Source organism: Diabrotica undecimpunctata, chromosome 6 (assembly GCF_040954645.1).
Source record: "Diabrotica undecimpunctata isolate CICGRU chromosome 6, icDiaUnde3, whole genome shotgun sequence".
NCBI classification, from domain to species: Eukaryota; Metazoa; Arthropoda; class Insecta; order Coleoptera; family Chrysomelidae; genus Diabrotica; species Diabrotica undecimpunctata.
The window spans coordinates 141,359,877-141,383,905 of NC_092808.1; the positions used below are offsets into that span (position 1 = coordinate 141,359,877).

The 24,029-nt window shown below is 33.5% G+C and overlaps 1 protein-coding gene across 3 annotated transcripts in view; it reads right to left on the bottom strand.

Moving 5' to 3' along the window:
• The window catches only part of Exn (Ephexin), a 131,853-nt gene that overhangs the window by 35,693 nt on the left and 72,131 nt on the right, over positions 1-24,029 (bottom strand). Inside the window, exons 1-6 of one of the 3 annotated variants that reach the window (XM_072535545.1) lie at positions 19,243-19,368; positions 18,987-19,087; positions 17,170-17,365; positions 16,198-16,575; positions 9,798-10,041; positions 3,848-4,082 (exon numbers count right to left, since the gene is read on the bottom strand). In XM_072535545.1, coding sequence (XP_072391646.1) covers positions 3,848-4,082; positions 9,798-10,041; positions 16,198-16,575; positions 17,170-17,365; positions 18,987-19,087; positions 19,243-19,261 — 1,173 coding nt within the window. In that variant the 5' untranslated portion in view covers positions 19,262-19,368. Of the gene's footprint in view, positions 1-3,847; positions 4,083-9,797; positions 10,042-16,197; positions 16,576-17,169; positions 17,366-17,418; positions 17,515-18,986; positions 19,088-19,242; positions 19,369-24,029 lie in introns of those variants that run through there. The other 2 variants (XM_072535544.1, XM_072535546.1) reach the window with 2 other exon arrangements.

Consider the following 24,029-nt stretch of genomic DNA (forward strand, 5'->3'; position numbering starts at 1 on the left):
TTATTCAATGTGTAATATAAGGCTTATTTTAAATGGAACACCCTATATATTAATGAATTATTAAATTAAAAAAATGTTTCTCTTTCGAATAATATACGGATGTCCTATAACTAGGACTAATAGTTTTGCCATAATTTAAAATTTTGTTAAACGGAAATCGATTTTAAATATTTATAATTGTTACTTTCGATTTTTAAACCCATCATATTGACATATTGTTATAAACGAAACCAGTGTAGTTGTAAATACATTTTTTGTAAATAAACTAAAATTTTTATGTCTTTGGATTTGTATTCGTTGGGAATAGGATAATTAGTATTAAAATATGATGAAAAGAAAATAAAAAAAATTTGTTGAAAATCTGATGTTTTTTAGATTTTCTACGATTCATCAAGTGAAAGGCAACTGCGTAAAAGTTACAGTTTTCAAAAATGACGTAGATATTATCGTTATGTTTAATTTTTTGTATTATTTTAAGTATTAAAATAAGTTTAATATTTAAATAAAAATAAAACTGTAAAATATATGTATTTTGTTAAATTCATAATAATAATAATAATAAGATGTACCTATAACTTCTTACGTACTTACGAGCACACACTCTTTTTTTGAAAACAATTAAATACATAACGAAGCAGAAAGAATTTTAATAAAACAAATAATACAAAATGAATAATGAACATAAATAATACGACATAATCCAAAACTTAGTACAACTAAAAAATGTTCAGGTATGTAACAGATGTTCAAATTGCTTGCCATCTTGTGCAATACAACAAGCGATTCTATCTTCGAATCATTTACTTACATTATTTAACATAGCAGGAGTTATTGAAGCAAACGCGTTTGTAATTCTTAATTTCATGTCATCTCTAGTAGTAGGAGGTGTAGCATATACAATATTTTTAATATAACCCCACTTAAAAAAATCCATCTTGGTTAGTCCTGGTGACCTAGGGTGCCAATTATATGAACCACCTCTACCTATCCATCTGTTTGTAAATTTTCTGTTAAGGTAACTCCTAACATTACGTGAGAAATGTTAGGAAGGTTCTAAGTGGAAGGTTCTCAAGCAGTGTCCAAAAATCTTGTTTTAAAAAATTTAGGAAATTTGTCCCATTGAGATGTCCGTCAAAAAAATACGGGCCGATAACGTACTCGCCCATAATGCCGCCCCAAACATTAACACTCCATCGGTGTTGGCGATCAACAGTACGAAATAAATGTTTATTTTCTGTGTCATAAATTCAATCAACGGTCATAATAATGAAAATTATGTCTATTTACTAGACCATTATTATGAAAAGTCGATTCGTCTGTAAATAATACATTTCTAAAAAAATCAGGATCTTCTCCAGCTTTATCTAAAGTCCATAAACAAAAATTTAAACGGTTACCATAATCTTGTTCTGTCAAATGCTGGTGAAGTTGAATGTGATACGGATGAAAGTGGTTGGTCTTAAGTATTCTACATACACTAGTTTGACTAATTTCTAATTCACCCGAAATTTTTCTTGTACTATTATTTGGGTTTTCCGTAACAGAAAGCAGGACATTAAGTTCGTTAACGTTGTCACCAATAACTGGTTTATTTTTGTTTACCTTTTCGTATGCAACATTACCAGTAGCACGGAATCTATTAAGCAATCTCTCAAAAACTTCCTTGTGTGGGTGTCTTCTATCAGGATACTTTTGAGCATAAACTTTAGAAGCTAAGAGACAATTTTCCAAACATTCTCCAATGCAAAGTAGCATGTCAACTCTTTCATGAATAGCGTAATTCTTCATCTTTAGGAACAACGAAAGTTAAATATTACACACGAATGTTTATATTTTGACAATTACCAGACCGTAATGTCAGAAAATGACAATGTCATACAATGACATTAACTAACTATATCTTTTGTTTTAAAATCAATATCCCGATGAAGAGTTTAAATAATTGTAAATTACGCAAAAACTATGAGACTTAAGTATAGGACGTCTTTATACCGTTCAAAAGAGGAAACTTTTTTTAGTATTACGTGTTTGGGACTTTTCATTTTGTATAATATAGGATTTTAGGTGTCTTGCAACAGTGTGTACTTAGTTGCAACCTGTAAGACTAATGGACTCGCCCAAGTGGCAATGTACAAGGGGAGTAAGGTTGTAGAGAGAAGTTGTTATAATGGCGGAAATAACATAGCATTGTAAATTTGTTTAGTTAAATAAAAAGTTGGAAATATCAGTTGGGATATTAATTTTGGCAAAGAAAACCTACGTTAAGAAAAGTTAAAGTTCTTAGCATAATCATTGCGATTAATTAATATCCATGGTGTTCCATTTAAAATAAGCCTCATATTAGATATCGAATAATCCAAAATTGATAAGTTTTTAACACCCTGTAAATAAATGTTTAATAATTAATAATGGAATAAATTTAACCATTATCCAACTGTTTCGCTGTAAGAGAAAATTTGTTATAATTACTTAAATAAGTCGAGAATGAGTCTTCTTTAAAAATTTTTTTTTTGCTTATAATGTAGTTGTGGTTTAGTCTGTATTATTTGTTTTATTAAAATTCTTTCTGATTCGTTGTGCATCAGCAAGTAAAAGTATAAAGTATACACATTTGTTTACAACTACATTGGTTTCATTTATAACAAATATGTCAAAATGATGGGTTTAAAAATCAAGAGTAACAACTATAAATATTTTGAAATCGAAAAGAAAATTTTAAATTACGCAAAATCTATCACTCCTAGTTATAGGACATCCATATATCATTCGAAAGCGGAAGATTTTTTTAATATAATAATTCATTAATATACAGGGTGTTCCATTTAAAATAAGCCTTATATTACACATTGAATAATCCAATAATGAAACTACAAATTTTGAACACCCTGTAAATAAATGTTTAATAATTAATCATGAAATACATTTAATCAATATCCAACTATTTAGAGGTATAACCAATTTTATTAGAATTTTTTAAATAAGTTAGGAATCAGTCTTCGTTTAAAGCTTTACATTTTTAGAATATTCCACATAACTCAGAACACTCTGTAAATAGGTATAGGGAAGTCTTATGAAACTATACCTAATTTTTTGCTGACAATTAGAAAATGTAATAAAATATAAGGTGTCCCATAAGAAAAAATATAACTTTGATACGCCGCACTTTATTGGGACGCCCTATATATTTCAAAATAATTTTAAAATGTAGCCCTTATCAACCTTCAAACTATAAATTTAAAATTTTTTTAAAATCTTTTACCGTTTTGCTGTATAATCTGTATCTGCTCACCCTGTATAATTATTTTTCTAGAAAAACGTAACGACACAATATATCTAAAATGAAGCATGAATATCTTAATGAAGCAACTGATAATAGTTAAATCAAATGAGGTTGAATATAGATATCTATAAAGAGAAATAAAAAGGAGCTAGGAGGAATGAAAAATGCGAGGAAATGAAAGATATAATAGCTAAATAAAACTTCTTTAACGTACATAAAAAAGTATTGTAAAAGTGATTGTGAAACCGGCCAGAAGTATATAACCCGATAAATAAACGTTAACAGTTTGCTTTAAAAATTTAGACTTAAACAGCCTTTGCTATTTGAATAAAAGCTAGAAACTTGCAAAACATTTTTAGAACAATAAATCGTAAACAAAAGTATGTAAGCTCTTGACTGATTAAAAAAAATTAAATCCTTCAAAGAGTTATTTGCCATAACTAGATAATCCGATAATCTTATTGTTTTTAATTACATTGCATGCGCTGAAATTATTCCTTTATTTCGACAACAAAGAAACTTCCGTTTATGGCTAGTACCTAGAACGTAATTAACTTTATTACTTACGTCAAATACAGCAGCGTCATAAAACTGATAGAGTGGTTCATCCTCGAAGAACGTTGTGTCATGAGTGGCGTATGTTACGGAAGAATCATCCTTCTTGGAATCACCACTGCTGTAACTGTACATGCTCTGATTATTGTAGTTACTTTCTGTTTCGAAGTTATTATTAACATTGCTATGTATACTGTTCGTCTCACTGTTGTTTTTGTTCAGTTTAAAATTCAGTTCTTCTATAACGCTGCAACAAAAAAAAAATTAAAACCTTCTCATTTAAAAATTATGCAAATAATTTTGTGTTTTTATTTATAATATCACATCTACTAAAAACACCGTGTACATTCGTAAACATAGTATAAATTGTATAAACTTTTACTTTTAATGCAGTTATCCAATAAAAAATTTAAATACAATTTATAAAACAAGAAATTTGAACTAAACTCACTGATTTTTATTCTGTAATTATATCATTAACCCGACGTCACATACGTGGATTTTTCTGTCATTAGTACATATGTGGGGTGTGACAAACACCAATTTCTAAAAAAATCAGAATCTTTTCTGGCAGTTTTTTTATATGTTTTCTAATTTCATGGTCTGAAGTGATCATCTAAGGACTATTTAAGCAAAAAAGAAATAATCAAAACACCTTTATTCAAAAGAAATTAAAAATAAACTAATAATAGGCAATTCTCCATAAGCAAAAACCACAACTTAACTGAACAATCTTACCAAAAAATATAAACACCATATGATCAAAAATACAATAGTAAATGAAAATCTAATAGTAAGATAATACAAGGAAAAACTCTGCCCGGTTGTACAGTGAAAGAAAAAAAATTAATCGCTATTTGAATTCATGCAATTTTGACAACTTATGAAAGCATGCTCCAGGCACAGTAATGATTCACAGTTTGAACAGAAATATTTAGTTTTCCGATCTCGGCTTCTTGGACATACTGAACATCTTCCCATGAGTTTTGGAATTTTGGCAGGTGGCACTGCAGGGGCATCTTGGCCAAAATGTGCAATGTTTTCACGAATACTCCTTGGTATTCTTGGATAATTTTTTTCTTTCAGATATGTGGTCCTGGATCAATTCAAAGCCCAACATTTTGATAAACAATCTTCTGGCAAGTTTGAAATCTTGATTGTTTTCTCTGTACCACCAAAGCATTTATGGCGGCTGTATTCAAGAGAGAAAACACGATCGTAAGAGGCCATCTCCGTGAGTTTCTAGATACGTTATATGATGCAGACGGTTCATTCACTACATCTACTTCACTTTTAGTAAAGTTGTAGAAGCTTATTATTTCTGGTAAATTTTTATCGCCAGTTGCTTCATCAATAGCTCCATCATGGTGCATGGTGGACAACAGTAGGACGTTTTTATTTTTTTTTTTTCGGCACATGCGATAAAAGTGTAATATCTTTCTGAAAGCCAAATAAAGAAGTCATTTGTTCTCTGTTCTGGACTGTCAAAAATTGTGCTGGGATGCATCGTTTGTTCTTTCTCAGCGTACCTACTGACGTAAGTTTATGCTCGTTCAGCAATTTTATCATTAATTCATAACTAGTGTACCAGTCGTCAAAGGTCACATTTCGGTTGGAACCAGAAATAGGTTGTATTAGCCTCTCTACTATATCTATTGGGGAATTACTAACACTGTAGGGACCTTCTGGCTGTTTTCCTGCAAACACTTCCAAATTTAAAACGTAGTACGAACGGGCATCAACTAGGGCTTGCACTTTGATCCCATACTTTGCAGGCTTGTTGGGCATGTACTGTTTGAAAGCACATCTTCCACAAAAAGACTCCAACTTCTCATCTATCGTCACATATGATTTATAGACTTCGTATTGCGGAATATATCGACACCAGTCCCATCTGTTTGCCATAAGTCTCTCAAATTCTGACGATTAGAATGAAACATACCTGCTAAATAAAGAAGTCCGATAAATGCTTTAATTTCACATTCATTGGTTGGTTTCACCATGCATTTATTTTGATATGCAATTGATTTTTGTTGAATTTTGAGATTGGTCCAGCGCACTATGTCTTCGATCATTTGTCGGTAAAAAAACAATTGCTAACAATCTAAAGCACGTTTAGCATTTTTTGCATAATGCTTCACACCCGGCAAATGAGTAATAATGTTCTCTGATCTTGTTCGAACCCGTTTATTATTTGAAGCAAGTTTGTTCCATTGTGTTCCGTCTTTTCCGAGATACATTTCTTCGTTTCTTGGAGGTCCGTCAGTGCTTTTATTTTCCGTCTCATTCTGAAGTTCTGTTTTTGATGTTTCCATGACTGAATCTCCGTCAGAAACTCAAGCTTTTTCTGTTCCGCTTCGTATGACATGATATTTTAGCTAAAAAATTAAACAATTGAATATACAGATTCAAATAAGTCAAAAATAAAAACTTACTTATAATGTCAAAATTGCAAACGCGAGTACATAGGTGGGGTTTGACACACCCCAGAGCGTTTCAGGCGCGTGTAACATCACTCACTGCCTACAATGTACTGAGGTAACGCCTGAATTCGATGGTGCGGACATTTTTGGGAAGCTATTGGGGTGGACGTGCATGCGCATAAGTCTGCGTTTGATTTATTTTAAGAGCGATATTTGGGAGCTGGGGTTTGTGAAACCCCACATATGTAGTGCCGGGTTAATCTAGTCGTCAGTCGATTAATTATACTCGATTTGGAAATGTATGATAGTAGTTTTTATAGCAGAAGATTATAACGGTCTTTATATAGGACTGTTCCGAACAGAAACTCAGTTTTGGGCAAATATTTATAAAAATATAATGACCAGCCAGCCTGACAAAATTCGAGGACAATAAAATGGAGGATACAGCGCTAATTAGCAGGTTAAGTTTGCAATAATAATATGGTAATCGCAACCCCGTAACTCTACGTTCTTTTACTACTTCATATACAGCTCACTCCTTAAATTATGTACTCTTAACACTCTTAAGTCTTCCTCCACTTGGTCCTTAAATCGTGCTCTGGGCCTGCCTCTTCTTCTCACTCCATCAGTTCTTTCTTTTCACTCCATCAGTTCTTTATAAATGTTTTTCGGTGGCTCCATATATTAATTTTCTCTATGTAGTCTAGCCACCGCAGTCTGTTTATTTTAATGAATCTAGTAATATCAGATTCATTATAAAGGCAGTAAAGCTCAAAATTTTAGCGCCTTTGTCATATTCCGTTTTCTTGCATGCCTTTATAAATATTTCTGAGAATTTAATTTTACACTCAAAACAGCGTAAGTGTTCTTCATCGCTTTTTGTGAAAGTCCACGTTTCTGACGCGTAGGTGAGGACTGGATTAATAAGAGTTCTGTATATCCACATTTTCTTTATTCTTGTGACTATGCTTGTATTAAAAGTATCTTTAATCCAACATATGCTCCGTTTGCCAGATATATTTGTCTGTTAATTTCTGCATTTACTGTAATATTCTGGTTGATTTGTTATTCTAGATACAACCTTCAGGTTGTGATACTTGCTTATTATTTGTCACCTTCATATACTTAGTTTTACTAGTATTAACGTATAGTCTCATTCTTTTTGCTGCTGCTTTCACTGCCGTGAACAATTGGACCAAGTCCGCCTTTTTTATTGCAATGATATCGACATTATCGGCGTATTTTTTTTTAAAACCCACACTGGTATTTGCCTATTATGTTTTTATAATATCACGATAGTCGATCGTAAAAATGTATCCCAACATCTATTGTGACATTTTTCAATATTCACAGTTGGCAACACTGTCCACACATTTACGACTGACCAAGCATTGAAAACATAACCTTACTTTTCTCTGCCTTTTATTTGAGGGTGTTTTAGGGCATGTCCCACTAAGTTTGTGTTGTTTTGAACTATTTTGTGTTATTTTCGGTAATTAGTAAGTTTGTTTTGTTTAATTTTATCATGGATATTACGCCCAGGAAGCAAGAAAAGATTATCACGTTAAGTGAACACACTTCTATGTCACAAAGAGAAACTGCAAGAATGTTTGGAGTGAGTCAGGTCAAACGCCAAGGCATTTGACCGTTGTCAGCACCAGAAGATGGTCACCGCACTACAAAGAGTAGGATTGGATGAGAAGGGCATTCGGATCATAATGAATTTATACTGGAACCAGCGTGCTCAAGTCAAGGTCGAAGACCAGCTGACCTACCAAGTGAAGATCATGCGAGGAGTAAGGCAAGGATGTGTGCTATGGTGTGGACTCTTTTCAATATATACTCTGAGGAGATTTTTAATGAAGCCCTCACAAACCTAGACATGGGAATCCGAGTTAACGGTGAATACATCAATAATATCCGCTACGCCGATGACACTGTGTTACTAGCAACCAGCCTAAACGATCTGCAGGCCTTACTAGACCGAGTGCGAACTGTGAGCGTAACATACGGACTGAACCTTAATATTAAGAAAACTAAATTCATGGTTGTCAGCCGTATAAATTTAGATCCCGGAGCACTAATTGCAGGTAGCGAAGAGATCCAGAGACGCGACAGATTCACTTACCTCGGAACTACCCTCAACGTACAATGGGACTACGCTCAAGAGATTCGATCCAGAATTGAAATGGCACGGTCTACATTTATTAAGTTGAGATCCTTGCTGTGCTGCAGTGATCTCAGTTTGGGAACCAAGATGCGGATAGTGAGGTGCTACGTTCTTCCAGTGTTGCTATATGGAGTTGAAGCCTGGACACTGACGCAAGCCACTGAAAAACGAATCGAAGCTTTCGAGATGTGGATATACAGAAGGATACTAAAAATATCTTATGTGGACCATGTCACCAACGTTGAGGTCCTACAGCGCATGACAAAGGAAAAAGAAGTGCTTAATTTAATTAAACAACGTAAGCTTGAGTACCTCGGCCACGTGATGCGGAACGAAGAAAAATATCGAATTCTTCAACTCGTTATGCAGGGTAAAGTATTTGGCAGAAGAGGACCGGAACGCCGTCGTATCTCGTGGTTGAAAAATCTCCGACAATGGTTTGGGATGACCTCAGCGGAGCTGTTTCGCAGAGCAGTCAACAAAACCATGATAGCCTTGATGATCGCCAACATCCGGACCGGATAAGGCACTGAAGAAGAAGAGAAGAGTCAGGTGGTAGTAAGCAAGATTTCGAAGAGTAAACGAGAAACGGGATCAATGGATATGAAAAGGTTAGAAAAATGCGGAAGAGAAAAACAACACCAGCCGATGAAAGATTTTTACTTGGAAGGAGCAAATTGGACCCAAGAAAAACAAGCCAAGAGACTCAACTGTTCGGAAAAGAGTTTTGGAGAATGGTAGAAGGGCAATGCGTCCACAGAAAAAACAGCTTATTACTGAACAAATGAAGAAAGAAAGGCTATTGTAGGGCAAAAATACTCTAATTGTACTGTAGACGACTGAAGAAAACTGTATACACTATACCTAAGATTTTTGCGCCATATTTTAAAAGCGTAAAAGAAATGCCATTTGCTCCATCATATTTGTTTTCTTTCAATTTTTTTATTGCTTTGATAACTTCTTCCTTTGTCGGGATGTTATTTTCTCTCTTTCATCTTCAATGTCTTCGGGCCGGATTTCAGCTTCTTCAAACCCTGTTTCACTTCTTTTATTTAGTTTAGTTGGTAATGACAAAATTTTCTGAAAAGCCCAATTAATCTAATTTAATGCTAATTAATTCATAAAAAAGAAATGTTGATCTTAATGGATGTGATATTTCAGTAGTTTATTCATTTAGCCAATTTTTAACTTTCCTAAATAGTCGTATAAATTGTGATATTTCATTTATTTATTATTTGTTAATATTTTGTTTTAAATATTCTTAATAAACGCTTAGACATATGTAATTACTAACATCCCCGTTCCTTTTTTTTAATAAAATTAGAAACAATAAAAAAATAAAAAAATAATATAATGCATTTCTACTAACCTGGAGAATACTCGGCCCTTTGGAGATTCTTTCTCAGTACTTAACTTTAAAGATTTTGGTCGCGGACTCGGTTGCCGACTATCTCCTTCAACTTCTTTGGTTGGCGGTGGTAGTGTTCTCGAAGAATATAGTCCCACATGGCTGTACCATGACTTGTTTTCATCGGCTTTTGATTCAGTTTTAGGTATTACAGAGGCTCTAATCGCTTTTTTGCTTTCTTGTTCTTTCAACAATTTCTCGAGGACTAAAATGAAAATAAAACTTGAAATTTTCTTGAAAAACTATAAATAAATTTAATACAAATTTAATTACCACATACATCTTCGTTATTTCTGATTCTACATTAAAATCCATAAATTTAATTTATACCTTAACTCTTTTCTTTTAAACAGAAATAGAAGGAAAAAAGCAAACTAAAAAGAAAAAGATCCTCAAACTTCGCCACAGATGAAATAAAAAACTGAAAAGAAGCGAAATAATAAGAATAAAAACAAAGTAAGATATAAACAACTGAACGTAAAGATCGACGAAAACATTAAAATGAATTATATGTAATTTAAAAATGAATAACTATTTCCCTTGGTCACGCCATAAATTAAAAAGGACTCTACCGATTTCATTTCCTTTTTATAATTTTCAATACTTTGTAGAAGGTTTTTAGGTGTAGAAGGTAGAAGAAAATTTAAGAAAATTGGACTTTAGTGTAACAATTAGAAAAATGACAGTGTTGACAATGGTTTCACACCTCAACATAATCCAGCATTTCGACAGCGTTGCTATTGTTATACAAAATGCGTTGTATCATGAAAAGTAAAAATTTTTACTGGCATATAAGGACAGGGACCAACAGCCCCCGGTGTGAAGTGCCTTCACCCAAGTAGCCAAGCATAAGAAGTCACGCAGTGGTGGAAACGCCGCTGAGCATTCCCAAAGCTTCGCGGAAGCCGCCTTAAGATATCTTAAGGTCGCTATTATAGATAAGGTAAACCCGTATGGAAAGTCCACTGCCGACCGGGCAAACCTACTTAAACGCAGCCTGATTGAGGAATTGGACAGAGCAATCTTGTCATCCTCCAGCAGACAGGTAAAAGCACCCGCGTTCAAATCGTGGATTTACTCGGGTGAGATCATCAGAGTAGTCTGTGATGACGATGGGGCGCTTGCATGGTTGGAAAAGGCTACAGCTGATCTTAAACCGTGGGAGGAAGCATTACTGGCTGTTGTTAGTCAGGATAAGCTCCCAAAACTTACCAAAGCCTCTCTATGGATCCCGGAGGATGCTACTAGCACCTCTGATGACCCAGAAAGAGTGCTGCGGAGGTTAACGGCGCAAAATCCAGATCCAATCCAGATCCAATAAAAAAAGATCCTAAAGGACACCTGTTTGTCTTCGGAATCGGAAACGATGACATGGTTGTCCTTAGGAAAAGGGCAATGAGGCTGAGCTACACGTTCACCTCATTGACTCTAAAAGCATGAACCAATAAAGTGAAGGACACCTCCTCGGAACCAGGAACCTCAGACACTCGGCAGCCGACGACGGTTGCTGAAACTGAGACACCCACAGCAGGGAGAAGAACATCAGATGATGGTCGATGAACTCTGCAGAGGCTCCGAAACGCCTAAGCCTGCTTCCTCCTCTACCAAGGAGGAAATGGACACCTAAAAGAATCGGAACGATACCTAAGCCATGGGCAAGGACATCGGGAAAAATAAGGTTACTATTATTCAATGCAACCTCCAACACAAAAAGGTGGCAACGGCGACACTATGTCGCCGCCTGGATGTAACGGAGGATGCAATAGCACTAATCCAAGAACCTCGGATAATTAAGACCAAAATAACTGGTCTTAGCAGTCTAAACGGTCAAATTTTCAGCTTACCAAGCAATCAACAACTGAAAACAGCAATATATGTTCCCAGAAAAATCGAAGCCTCCCCCATGGCGCAATTTGAACCTCAGACGTAACTGCGGTTAAACTGAAATGCCCATGGGGAAAGGGCAAAAATGATAAAGAGAGTTGATACTAACATCGGTCTACCTACCCTCAGATTCAGCCACCCTACCACCAACAAAGGAAATGGAAGATCTGGTAGACCATTGTCTCAGTCAGAAGGTAGAACTTATTATCGGCTGCGATTCGCACTCTCACAATTTAGGCTGGCGCAGAAGAGACAACAACGCTCGGGGTAAGTCTCTTTATGACTATATTATTAGAAAAGATTTGTATATCTTAAATAGAGGCACCGAACCTACCTTTATTAATGTTCGTAGCCAAACAGTTATAGATATCACGCTAGCAACAGCTGAAATATCGAATAAAACTCAGAACTGGCAAGTATCGGAGGATGCCTCTATGTCTGACCACCGCTGGCTAACCTATAATATTAGTCTGTAAAAAAGCCTTATCAAATCGCGCGACCCTAGGAGGACGGATATAGAACTCTATAACCGATTCTTAGAAGATGCTCTGCGGAATGAAAAGGCTTCAACTCCAGGAACTAATACAGAATTGGAAAGGTATAACGTATCTATTAAAAACAAAATAAGCTATGCTTATAAAAAATCCTGTCCAATAAAGATGGTCCAGGAAAGTCGCAAAACCAACTCTTGGTGGTGCATTGAATTGGAACACGTTAGGAAGATAGCAAGAACAGCTTTTAATAGAGCAAAACGCAACAAACTCAATCTCAGAGAGTTTAAAAAAATCTGCAGACAAAGACAAAAAGCTGTTTGGAGAACCTTCTGTGAGGATATCGAAGATTTCCCGCAGGCTTCCAGGATACAAAAAGCGCTCTCAAAGGACCCACATCGGCATGTCGGCATATTAACGAAGGACGATGGAAACAAAACTTTCAAACTTTGCGAAAGTGCTGAGGTCCTGATGAAAACACACTTTCCCGGTTCTAGTGTCTCAACAGCACCAAACTTGATGGAAGAAGCAATCATACTCTCAATAAACGACTGGCATCTCGCCAGAACAATGATTAATGAGGAAAATGTGAAATGGGCCATATTGTGCTTCACCCCTTTCAAAGGTTGCAAATCCATCTTTATTTGGACAAGTTCGTGTTGATAGTCTTGAATGATAACGGGTAGTTTTTAAAGAAAAAAAATTTCGTTCTCCTTACTAGGCGAATTCAAGTAGTTGTAAAAGCCCTAGGAGGTATTTAGGCACTATAAAGGTTCATAGTTTTCTTTTTGATTTAATTTTTTTGTTTATGTTTCTATTGTTTAATTATTCTCATTATCCAAAGTGTAAATTTATTATAAATTGAAATAGCACAATTGCAATGTCAGTTTTTATTTTTGTATTTAAGCAAAAGCACCAATCCTTTTTGTTCGTCGTTTATTTTATAGTGTATTTTTTCTACTCGAAGGTATACCTAAGTAAATCCATATCGAACAAAAGAATATGACATCCAAAACTCTATAGAAAGCTTTCAAATTTTTGATACGATTATTGAATAGCAATGGGATGACGACATAAAATGTAATCCAATAATCTATGATGTAATACCGTATACAAAAATCGGGGGAAGCTTTTATTAAATCTGACTCTCCCTTTCTCTCTGCAAATCCTTTGTTAGGATATTTGGGTCTAGTCATTTACCTTGTAAAATTAAATATTACAAACTTAGTATCAAGTTAACTATGAAATTTTGCGAAGATGATTTTATAGCTAAAAAGGATCATTAAATTTGAAAAAAGTTAGTGTACACAAACAACAGGATACACTGATCGTACGAAATATACACGTGATAATGTTCAATATACAGTTGTCAAAGAATAACTAACATATTTTAATCATTTTAAACGAAAATTTAAAAAAGCTTAAAATGGAAAAGAAAACGAAATTATTTAAACGAAATCTTTTATTGGACATTATTTATATTATTATCACTATTATATGGATACGGATACGGATAAGGATAAAGACCTAGATGATAATAATGAATAAAATAGCAAAAATCTCAGGCAAATAAGAAAGAAATAAAAGAAGCAATAAAAACGTTATCAGTATGGAAAAGCACCTGAAGTGAATAGAATATCAGCAGAAATATGGGAAAAATGAGAACAAATATGTACTGAATAAATAATTCTGTTTTTAGACACATTGAAATCTTTGACCTAAAAATATCCTTCATTTTTCCAAATGAAACCCAAACTAGCTTTATTCTTCTCTTCAGCTCGATTGTTTTGTTGTCTCCACTTATTCTGATCTCATGGCACAAATACTTGTAGTAGTCAACCGGCTCGATGCTCTTGTTTTAAATTGAGCTTACTCAGCTTCAAACTTAAGATTATTTAAACATGTTTTCTCTACATTGATGTCGATTCTTCTCATTCTAGTCTATTGTTTTACAAGCATATTCCAACAAAATTGTAAATAATTTAGGAGGCATGTTGTCTCCTACATGTATCGGTGGTCTATTCTACATTGGATTAGAGCATGAAGCATTTCACTTTGGTGGACCGTGTCAAATACTTTTTCAAAGTCGACAAAAAAGTGTCAGGGATCTATTATATTCAATAGTTTTTTTCAATTAACGACTTGATGGTTTGCAAACAATTATTTGTTCTGTATTAGGCTCTAAATATTGTAAGATTGATGTAAGTCTAGTTTAAGGGTCAACAGATACGTTATTATCTTCATAAAAAAACTTTTAAATGTTAGATAACAAGCTAAAAGGTCTATAATTCTTCACCTTGATTAAATCTTCCTTTTTTTTTGGACAACTATAACAGCTTTATTCCATTGAGACGGTGTTACTCTTTTTAAAAATCATGATTTATATAATTTTGCCACTGCTTTTAATACTGTCTTTTCTCCTGTTTTAACTGTCTTAATAACGATTTGGTTATCACTAGCTGTTTTTTATACTCATTTTGCTTACACACTATCAGGACGGTAAAGTATGGCAGGTATAGTGGGCATGTAACTGCAGGAAACTACCAATTAGAGAAATTAAAAGGATCATAAATAAACTAAAAAAGAAAATTTGTAATAATTGCGATAATTTAAAATATGTAGCAGAAATGACCATAAAGTCGAAATCTAAACACATAGTAGAGATAAAAGAAACGAATATACAGAATAATTGGCGAAACATTAGAGAAAAGGGAAAAAAAGCGAATATATTAGGAAAAAAATAAACCTTAATCTTTCCTTTATCAGTTTTTATATTTTCTTCATCTAATTTAGTCGATAGAGTTTATTTTAAAATATGAATAATAATATAACAATATAATAATATTATAATAATAAATAATACACGAAAAACAAAAAGACAAACCACAAATGCCGATATGGATGTCAAGCCCAAGAAACTATCCAACATCTTACCGGGGGCTGCCAGGCATTTGCTGCAACTGAATATAAGCGGCATGCTTATGCAACGGCATGACTCAGTAGGGAAGATCCTCCATCAAGAGATAGCTTTTGAACTGGGACTTCTACAAACAAACCATCTGCCATATTATCAATACGTTCCTGAAAGTATGCTTGAGAATAACAACTATAAGCTATACTGGGATCGCACTGTGCTCACAGACCAAAATGTAGCACATAATAGACCAGATCTCGTGCTAGTTAATAAACTGACACGACAAACAACGCTAATCGATGTGGCGATACCTAACAACAAAAATCTACGTGTTAAGTATAACGAAAAGATCGCCGAGTACAGAGATCTGGAAATACAAATAAGGAGACAATGGAGAATGGAAAGTACCCAGACAATACCTATTATTCTTTCTACCACTGGAGTCATTCCGAAGATCCTCCTAGAAAACATAAAAAAGCTGGGTCTAAATGAACATATATATAAGATCATGCAGAAAGCTGTGCTACTTTCGACGTCCAAAGAATTTCTCTTTTAAAAGCAAATAGCACGTTCTTTGACTGTACGCTTTAAAGTCAATAATAAGGCCTTTTGTTCTTCGGTTTACAATAAATTCCACCCCATCCATGTGTTGGCTTTTATTTGTATATAGAAAATCAAAAATCTGAAGTAAATAGTGATTCACGATATATCTAAAGTATTTTAATTAGCATCAAGCTGAGAAAAGTCTAAAATGTGGATTCAGAGGACATTCGAGAAATAACAATTCAAGGAGTAAAAATATAAATTCCCAGTAAAAATAGTAAAAAAACAAAAAATCTGATCAAAAGTTCGAGACGTCAAATATATTTTTTACAACTTGTGGTTTCTCCATAAGATTACAATTGACATTGGAATTAAGATATCATAATTAAACATTTTTCTAACAAAATTAGAAAGCTTACAAGCCAGTTCTTTGTTTCGTTAACTGTGGTGTAAAGTCAATTACTGTGATTTTTCCTTTTACTTTTTAAAATATGAAAGGATCTGAATTATGTGAATACTGAATACTTACCATTATTTTTAGGCGGCACCGGCGGAGGTGGCATTCTCGGCCTTACCATTTTAGACCTATTTGGTTTAGTAGGTGTCCCTACAGGCGATTCATTCTTTATCACCTTTTCCTCGTTTTTCTCATTCTCGTTGGAAATATTGCTCGGGTCGTTCAAATAGAAAATGCTTCGTCTTTGGTTCTGGGTATTATTTTGATTTTCGAAATAATTCGATAGATTAGTTACAGATACAGCTGAAAGGGAAACACTTCGTCGTATCCTAGACAAAAAACTGTCTGGTTTTGTGTTATCTATTTTTTCCGATTTGGTGCTTTCATCCTTGGAAACTTTCCTTAATGGCTCACTGTCATTTATTATGGGAGATGGTATATCTTCATCTTCTAAAATAATTAAAAATATTTCTTATCTTTTTAGAAATTTTTGGTAAGAAAAAATGTAAAAAAAGATGAATGCACAGCTATCCTCCTATTATCCACGGGATTGCTAAATAAAAGCCCAACAACTCTAAAAACACTAAATGTGAATTTTTCACTAAACCATAATCGCAATGGAATATGTTAAAAACTCCCCAGAAGAAGAAACAACTTACGGTACCACGCCCCTCTAAAGAAGTTTGAAACAAGAATATCCCAACATTCATGCAAATTTTCTAATGCAAAAGAGAGAAAAGCATGTGAGCAGTAATCGCTATGGTAATATAAATAAAATAATTCAAAAAAGAGTTGCAAAAGAAATTTTAGATAAAAAAGCATTGATCAATGAAGAAAAATCTCATATATCCAAGGAAAATATAAAAAATATTCTCATAATCTCTATCAAAATATAGGAAAAATTAAAAAAAGTATAAAATATGATCCGAACCTTAACCATATGACTAAAGAACAGAAGAAATAGTAAGATAACAAAAGCAGTAGCAAGGCACTTACTAATAGATTTATCTTCAGTATCCACTAATAAAAAAGAATATTACTTACTTTTATCTGTGTCTATATCTGTTTGATAAATCTTCCTCGAAAACCTTCGTAGTGACTTGGTGATGTCCCTGGAGAAATTCTTTTTAAATTTGCTAATATTTTTTGTGAATTTGTCAAATCCATTGGACTCGGTATTTCTTGGTTCTGGTGGAAGTGGAATGTTTGTAACATCGTGTCGTAATTCTACCTGCTGAAACTAAATTGTAAACTATGTAAAACACTGAAGTTATAAAAATAAATAATATATACTTTGACAAACTTATGGTTCATAATAATTTCTTGCGTAATGTAGTTTGATTCTGAATATTCATGTCTCTGTTGACATAAATGATCTTAATATTTCAGTCAGAACCAATAAATCAATGTACTGAACATAGATGGCGTAAGTGAATTACATACTCTATTATGCAGCTCATGCTGGCGCAAATTTTAATCATATTAGAGGCACGGGTAAATAATTGTAACGTATAAGACTCATTACAAACATAAAAATAAACTCTTTTCTGAGAAATGTTTTCAACAGGATTTTTAAACAAAACCAATATAGCCTAAGCTCCAAACAGGACGTCAAATAAATATTTTTTATTATATTCCATTCGAAAATTATTGATAGTACAGTTTTTATGACACAGCTAGTTTGCAAGAACACAACAATTTTTTTACATTTATTACATAACCTTGAAATTTCTGCGAAAAATTCTTCGTTTTTTATTTTTAACTTCGACAAAAAAAAATTTGTTCACGAAAATTGGTAAGAACTTACCTTTTTATATCATATCTCAAATAATTTCAAGTAATCTATATTATATCTCAAACTATTTCATGTTGTGAAGCAGCTCCCGTAGGAAAAATGTTTCTGATTCGGTCTCTTTGCGGATTTTTCTTCAAAAATGTCCCTTTTAAACAAATCTGAAGGGTGCTGGACTAAATTTTTGGGCAGAAATTATTTAATCAAATTCTAAAATTGATAGGTTTCGAGTTACAAGCGATTTAAAATCTGAAAAGATAAATGCGAAGATACGCATTTTCGATGCTTGAAAAGTCATATGTAAATTATTATTTTTGATGTTGCAAAGGTGTCTAAATTGAAATTTAAACATTCAGTTTCAAGATTCTTGAGAGCAATCTGAGTTTATTTTAATTTCCTGTCGATAAAAAATTTGTGCCCAGAGTTTCGCCCGGCACCCTTCAGACTTGTTTATAGGGGACATTTTTGAACAAGAATCCGCAAAGAAACAGAATTAGAAACATTTTTCCAAACTGGAAAATTGGAAAACAGCAGATTGTAACGTCACCAAAAATAAAGCAATGGCATGGATTGTACAGATATGAAAATTATTCGTTTGGGATAATTGTAGATACATTGGCCCACAAGAGGTCATTATAGGGACTGGATAAAACTTTGAAAGATATTCGTGACAATCAAAAACATTTTTGGTTGAGTCATGATTCTATTTGCAGACTGTTCCTTATTTATTATTAATTCCCGAAAGAATTGCTGGGAACAAACTAAACGCATGCCTTACATCAGCCAATTTTTGGCGACATGTAAACACCCTCAATTATTTAGATAAAAATAATACTGTCCATAAACCGAAAACAAAACTTCATCATTTAAATTCAATATCTTCTAAAATTGACGTGAAGACCAAAAAAGAAATAATTTTTATTGTGCGGTAGAAATAAACATACTAAATAATAAAACTAACAAGCTATTCATTCAGCACATGTTTGGAAAGTTTTAGCACATTCAAATATTAATCAAACTGTATGTTTTAACTACTTATTTTTAAAATAAACATTTTTAAAGCACTTACCTCTGTAATATTGTAATATTCACCTTCACTATCACTTTCAAATGAATCATAGAGAATATCTTCATATTCGGGTGTATCATCGTCATCATCACTGTGTGATTCTGTAAAGAAGATACAAGTATGAGAGTATTTACTAGAATGTGTCCAAGATTATTTATGTAGTATACAATAATTATATCCGTAACACTTGATAGAAAACTCTTTTATAGATGTAGATTGAGAAGTAAAATATTAAAGTAACCTTACAACTACTAACCATAATCAAGAATAACCATTATTTTGGCCTTATCATTAAACTTTTCAAAACAATTGTAATTGTAAACACATTAAAAGCTTGTTTCATTCGTTACACAGTAATAATACATTACTTTAACAAAAATTGCAGACAAAATAAAATTTAAATTAATCTTCTAAAACAAATTTCCTGTATTAGGTTAAATCGGTCTTAGTGCTAGTGTGCAAAGAACGGCGTCTCTGGTACTCCTACTTCTACTGAGGCATTAAAGCATCAGTGTTTGTGCGTACCAATAGTAATAGTAAATGAGATAACATAAAAACTAATGAGGTGCATCGTAGGATGTGACAGTGTGATCGAAATAATTGATAAGAGACTGAAAATAATTTTATTGTAAGCATAGATGACTTAACTGTATATCTTGTTTATGAATCTTCAAATAAAGTACGTCTCAAAATTTACGCAACAGACAATATCGATATCAGTGTCATCGTGTTAATGATTTTGCTGAAATGTATTCGTCCCTTTATGTTACTGAAATTTTTGATGACCGTTTTGAGTAAATGTAATTGTGTTCATCAAAATTGGAAACAATACAATTAGAAAATTACTACATTTTTTTCAGGGCATATGGAATGGTCTAGTTAAAGTATATGAAGCTAAACGCCTTTGTCACAAACTCTAGGGTCAGCTGGGTACGTCTAAGCGACTGATGGAACTGGTAGCGTCCTTCATTGATGAAGCGAAATGGTAGCGTCTATCACTGTCATGCTATCATAAACACGCTCATACAGAGCAATACACTAGTTCTGAAGTTGGATACAGGAACAATAGCAACTAGAGACTCCACAACACAAGCCACGACAACTACCACAGTGCCTTTTTCGGTCCTTTTTGCCTTGTACTGTGCCACACAACAACTTACAAAGCTAACCTGAGAAGGATCACAAGATTCTAAACGAGGAGACACATGTTCAATCTTATCAAAATAAAGAATCCTTACCTATCCCTCAAAATGAACATTGGAAGAAGAAGCTCAAAAGCAATGAAGGCATGAGAAAAATTGAGAAACTTCATACACAATAACCATGAAAGGGTAAATGTAGAACCAATACAAATGAACGAATGGTTTACTCAAAATTATTACAAGAAAATATATTGATATACTCCCTTAACTTACGAAATAAAAGACAAAGTTGCAGATATATATGAAAACAAAATAAGAAATGTGCTAAAAATGTGCTTAATCGAAAAATATCGAAGGAATGGAAAATGGTCTACTTAAGCTCCATACAAAAAAGTGAAACAAAAAAGGGAAATTTTAGAAATTAGTCAAAAGCTACTTAATTTTTTGCCAAGCCATCCACTACCTCATTATCTTTGATTCGGGAATGTCCTTTTACAATGTAAAAAAAAAAGTATCAATAAATAGAAGGAAAAGAACATGACAGACGATGGGAGGTTTGCGTCAATTCTTTATAATCTTGGTATAACGTCTGTAATATTTTATAGTTGTCAATATTTCTTAATGGGTCTGCAATTTTTTTTGTTTCATGGTTCATTATTGCTAATGGACTGGTTAATTGTTAAATTTAGAAATAAAATTCACTTCTTGTAACATAATTTAACCAATTAGTCTAAAAATTAATATTGTCAAATTTAAAAGTATCTATCATCGATACTGTGTTTGATTAATATTACCAAAATTTGCTATAGGCGGTTGCCTAATACGGAAAATACTAGACCCCAAATTACATATTTGGGGTCTAGGTCGAATCACACGTTAGTATACTCATAATTACGTAATTTAATACCGGTAATAATAAGTATTACGGCTACTGACCTAGTAAACAAAAATTGTAAAAACAAGTCCGTGTGTATAAAAATTAATTTAAATTTTAAAACGGCGACTTGATTTCATACATTTATAAGTATATAAGGAATAGTTTACTCCAACTTAAATCGAATATACTGGTATTTTAGAGAAAATATACGCAATGTAATATATGCATAATGTATATGATTGAGCCCAATATTTTGGGCTCTATCTTCTTAAATCCTTAGTTATATTGAGAAATACAAAGGTACAACTCTACAAAACAATATTATGCTCCTTACATTTGGTCAGATACCTGGACTCCAACAAAAAGCAATGAAAATATGTTAGGATGTTGCAAAAGAAAAGTACTAAGACGAATCTATGGAGCGGTGAATGACAATGGAGTGTGAAGAAGCCGATACAACTTCGAACTATGTAGAATATACCAGGAAACAGATATCGTAAAATATACTAACATAGGATGTCTTACGTGGATAGAGCATGTAATGCAGATGGAACAAAATGATCCAGCTAGAAAAACGCTCCTTGATGGACCAATTGGACACAGAAGAAGAAGAAGACCCAGAACAAGGTTCCTTGATAAGATCGATGAATACATGAGAAATATAGTAATACGTGGAGCGGCAGCGGAGCGTGGTAGCGGAGTAAGACAATGGGTAGGGAAGACTGAAATTCTTGAGGTGGCTAGAATGAACACAGGATTGTAAAGCCAGAATGATGATTACGATAAAATAGTTGTGCAAAAATTCTGGATCGCTTCAAAAAAGAAGCAAAATCTTGACACACTAATTAACAATTGCAAAAACGAATCGGTTAGCATCTACCTAAGTGAACTATCAAATGATAGCGCTACTGATTACTCATTGTGAAAGGCTACCAAACGATTAAAAAGGCCAATCTTACAGAATCCAACAATTACTTTTCAACCAAATCAAGAACAAGAAATAATTAACTGGGATCATGATGAAATGGAGATTAGCCCTGTAACTCCAAAAGAAGTACATTTGGAAATAAAAGAAAATATAAATTCAAAGAAAGCTCCTGGATTTGATCTAATTACTGGGGAAGTGTTAAAGCAACTTGAAAGGAAAGCTATAATAAAATTAACACATCTTATAAACGATTCCTTTAGGCTAAGGTACGTACCAAAGATATGGAAGGTGGCAGAAATTATAATGACAATAAAACCAGGAAAACCTCTACAAAAAGCTTCTTCATATAGGCCTATTTCAAGGTTACCTCTCATCAGTGGCGGCTGGTGTGGTAAAATTTTGGGTAGGCCAAGCCAGCAAATTATATAGCTATGTGTAATCAGTGACGGATCCAGAGGGAGGGATCACGGGATCATGACCCCCCCCCCTAACTAATTTTTTAATGATTTATCTGTTCATTTTAACTTCTGCGTTGTATCTAATTTTTGCGATTTTTGATTTTTCATCTAGCAAATCGCGAACAGAAAACGCCCTCTTCTGTACATCCTTAAAGAACAGGAAATTACTTAAATGTTCCTTGCAACTGGAATGTTTTTTTAAGGAGGCAGACATATTTTTTAAATCAAAGTATCCTTCACAATTCTATACACATTTCTTATTAGAAAATAACAAACACGGCCAACAATATAGTCTGTTTTTCGTAATACTTCCAGACAACCATTTGTAGACATCATACCAAGAGCAATTAAAAGTACGCACCCTTTTTCCCATCTTTTTTGTCAATACGCAATGTTGGAGTAGGCCTTTCATTCATAATAATTGTTTTCTATCAATTTCAGTTCTTTTAGATAATGGCGATTCCAATAGTGAAACAACAATGTCCAAACACTCACTAACAACATTACTATTACTGCAACCTGGTAAAGCGTCATAAAAACTCATTTTTATGTATCAGTTATAAAACAATCTCACATATATAAGTTGCATACAATCAGGCGATATAGAAATCACGCAAATGTGATTTTTTTTTCTTCGAATTTTACGAATTTTTTTAAATTTATTTGGGCAACCGTGCATTTGTTTGCAATTGTGTTGTTTGTTTAAAAATATGTTACAATTATTATAGATTATGTTACATATTTTTTATCATAATTTAAAAGAAAATTTATATTACAAGTCGACAATTACGTTACAAGTGACAACGATGGTCATCGTAGGCCCGATCGTCTGGTGCCTAAACAGCAAGCATAAACATGACAATATAAATCGTTGTCCGGCAAGCTGCTTAACTTCAAACGCTTTTTGTACGGGGATCTTATGTGAGTTGGGTCGGCCAGTTCCGATCTGGCCTATTACTATTTAAAATGCCTGAATACGATTCGATGCTTTCTGTGGTAATATAAAACTTAGTTGTTTTAACGGACGCTAATGTATTGAGTGATTTAGTACATTTAAAACTTATTTACATGCATTAACATAATTTTTAAATATATGTTTTTCAATTTTAAAGCTCTTAAAATTATTGGGTAGGCCCGGCCTATCCTGCCTACACCCAAAAGCTGCCACTGCCTCTCATGTCTAAATTATACGAAAAATTACTCTTGAAGAGACTAAAAACGATTATAGAGGAAAAAAATCTAATTCCTAATCATCAATTTCGGTTTAGAGCAAGCCACTCAACGATAGATTAGGTGCATAGAATAACAGATATAGTAGAAAAAGCTCTAGAAGAAGGAAAAGTCTGTTCCACAATTTTCCTCGATGTAGTGCAGGCTTTTGACAAAGTTTGGCATGACGGATTATATCATAAAATGAGATGCTACTTACCAAAACAATATTCTGAACTACTAGAATCATATATATCCGACAGAAACTTTCAAGTTAAATATGAGGAAGCATATTCATAATTAAGAGAAGTTAAAGCTGGAGTTCCACAAGGAAGTGTCCTGGAGCCAGTGCTATACCTGCTCTATACCAGCATTAGAACCTAACACAATTGCGACATTTGCAGACGACAAATGCATTCTAGCAGTCGG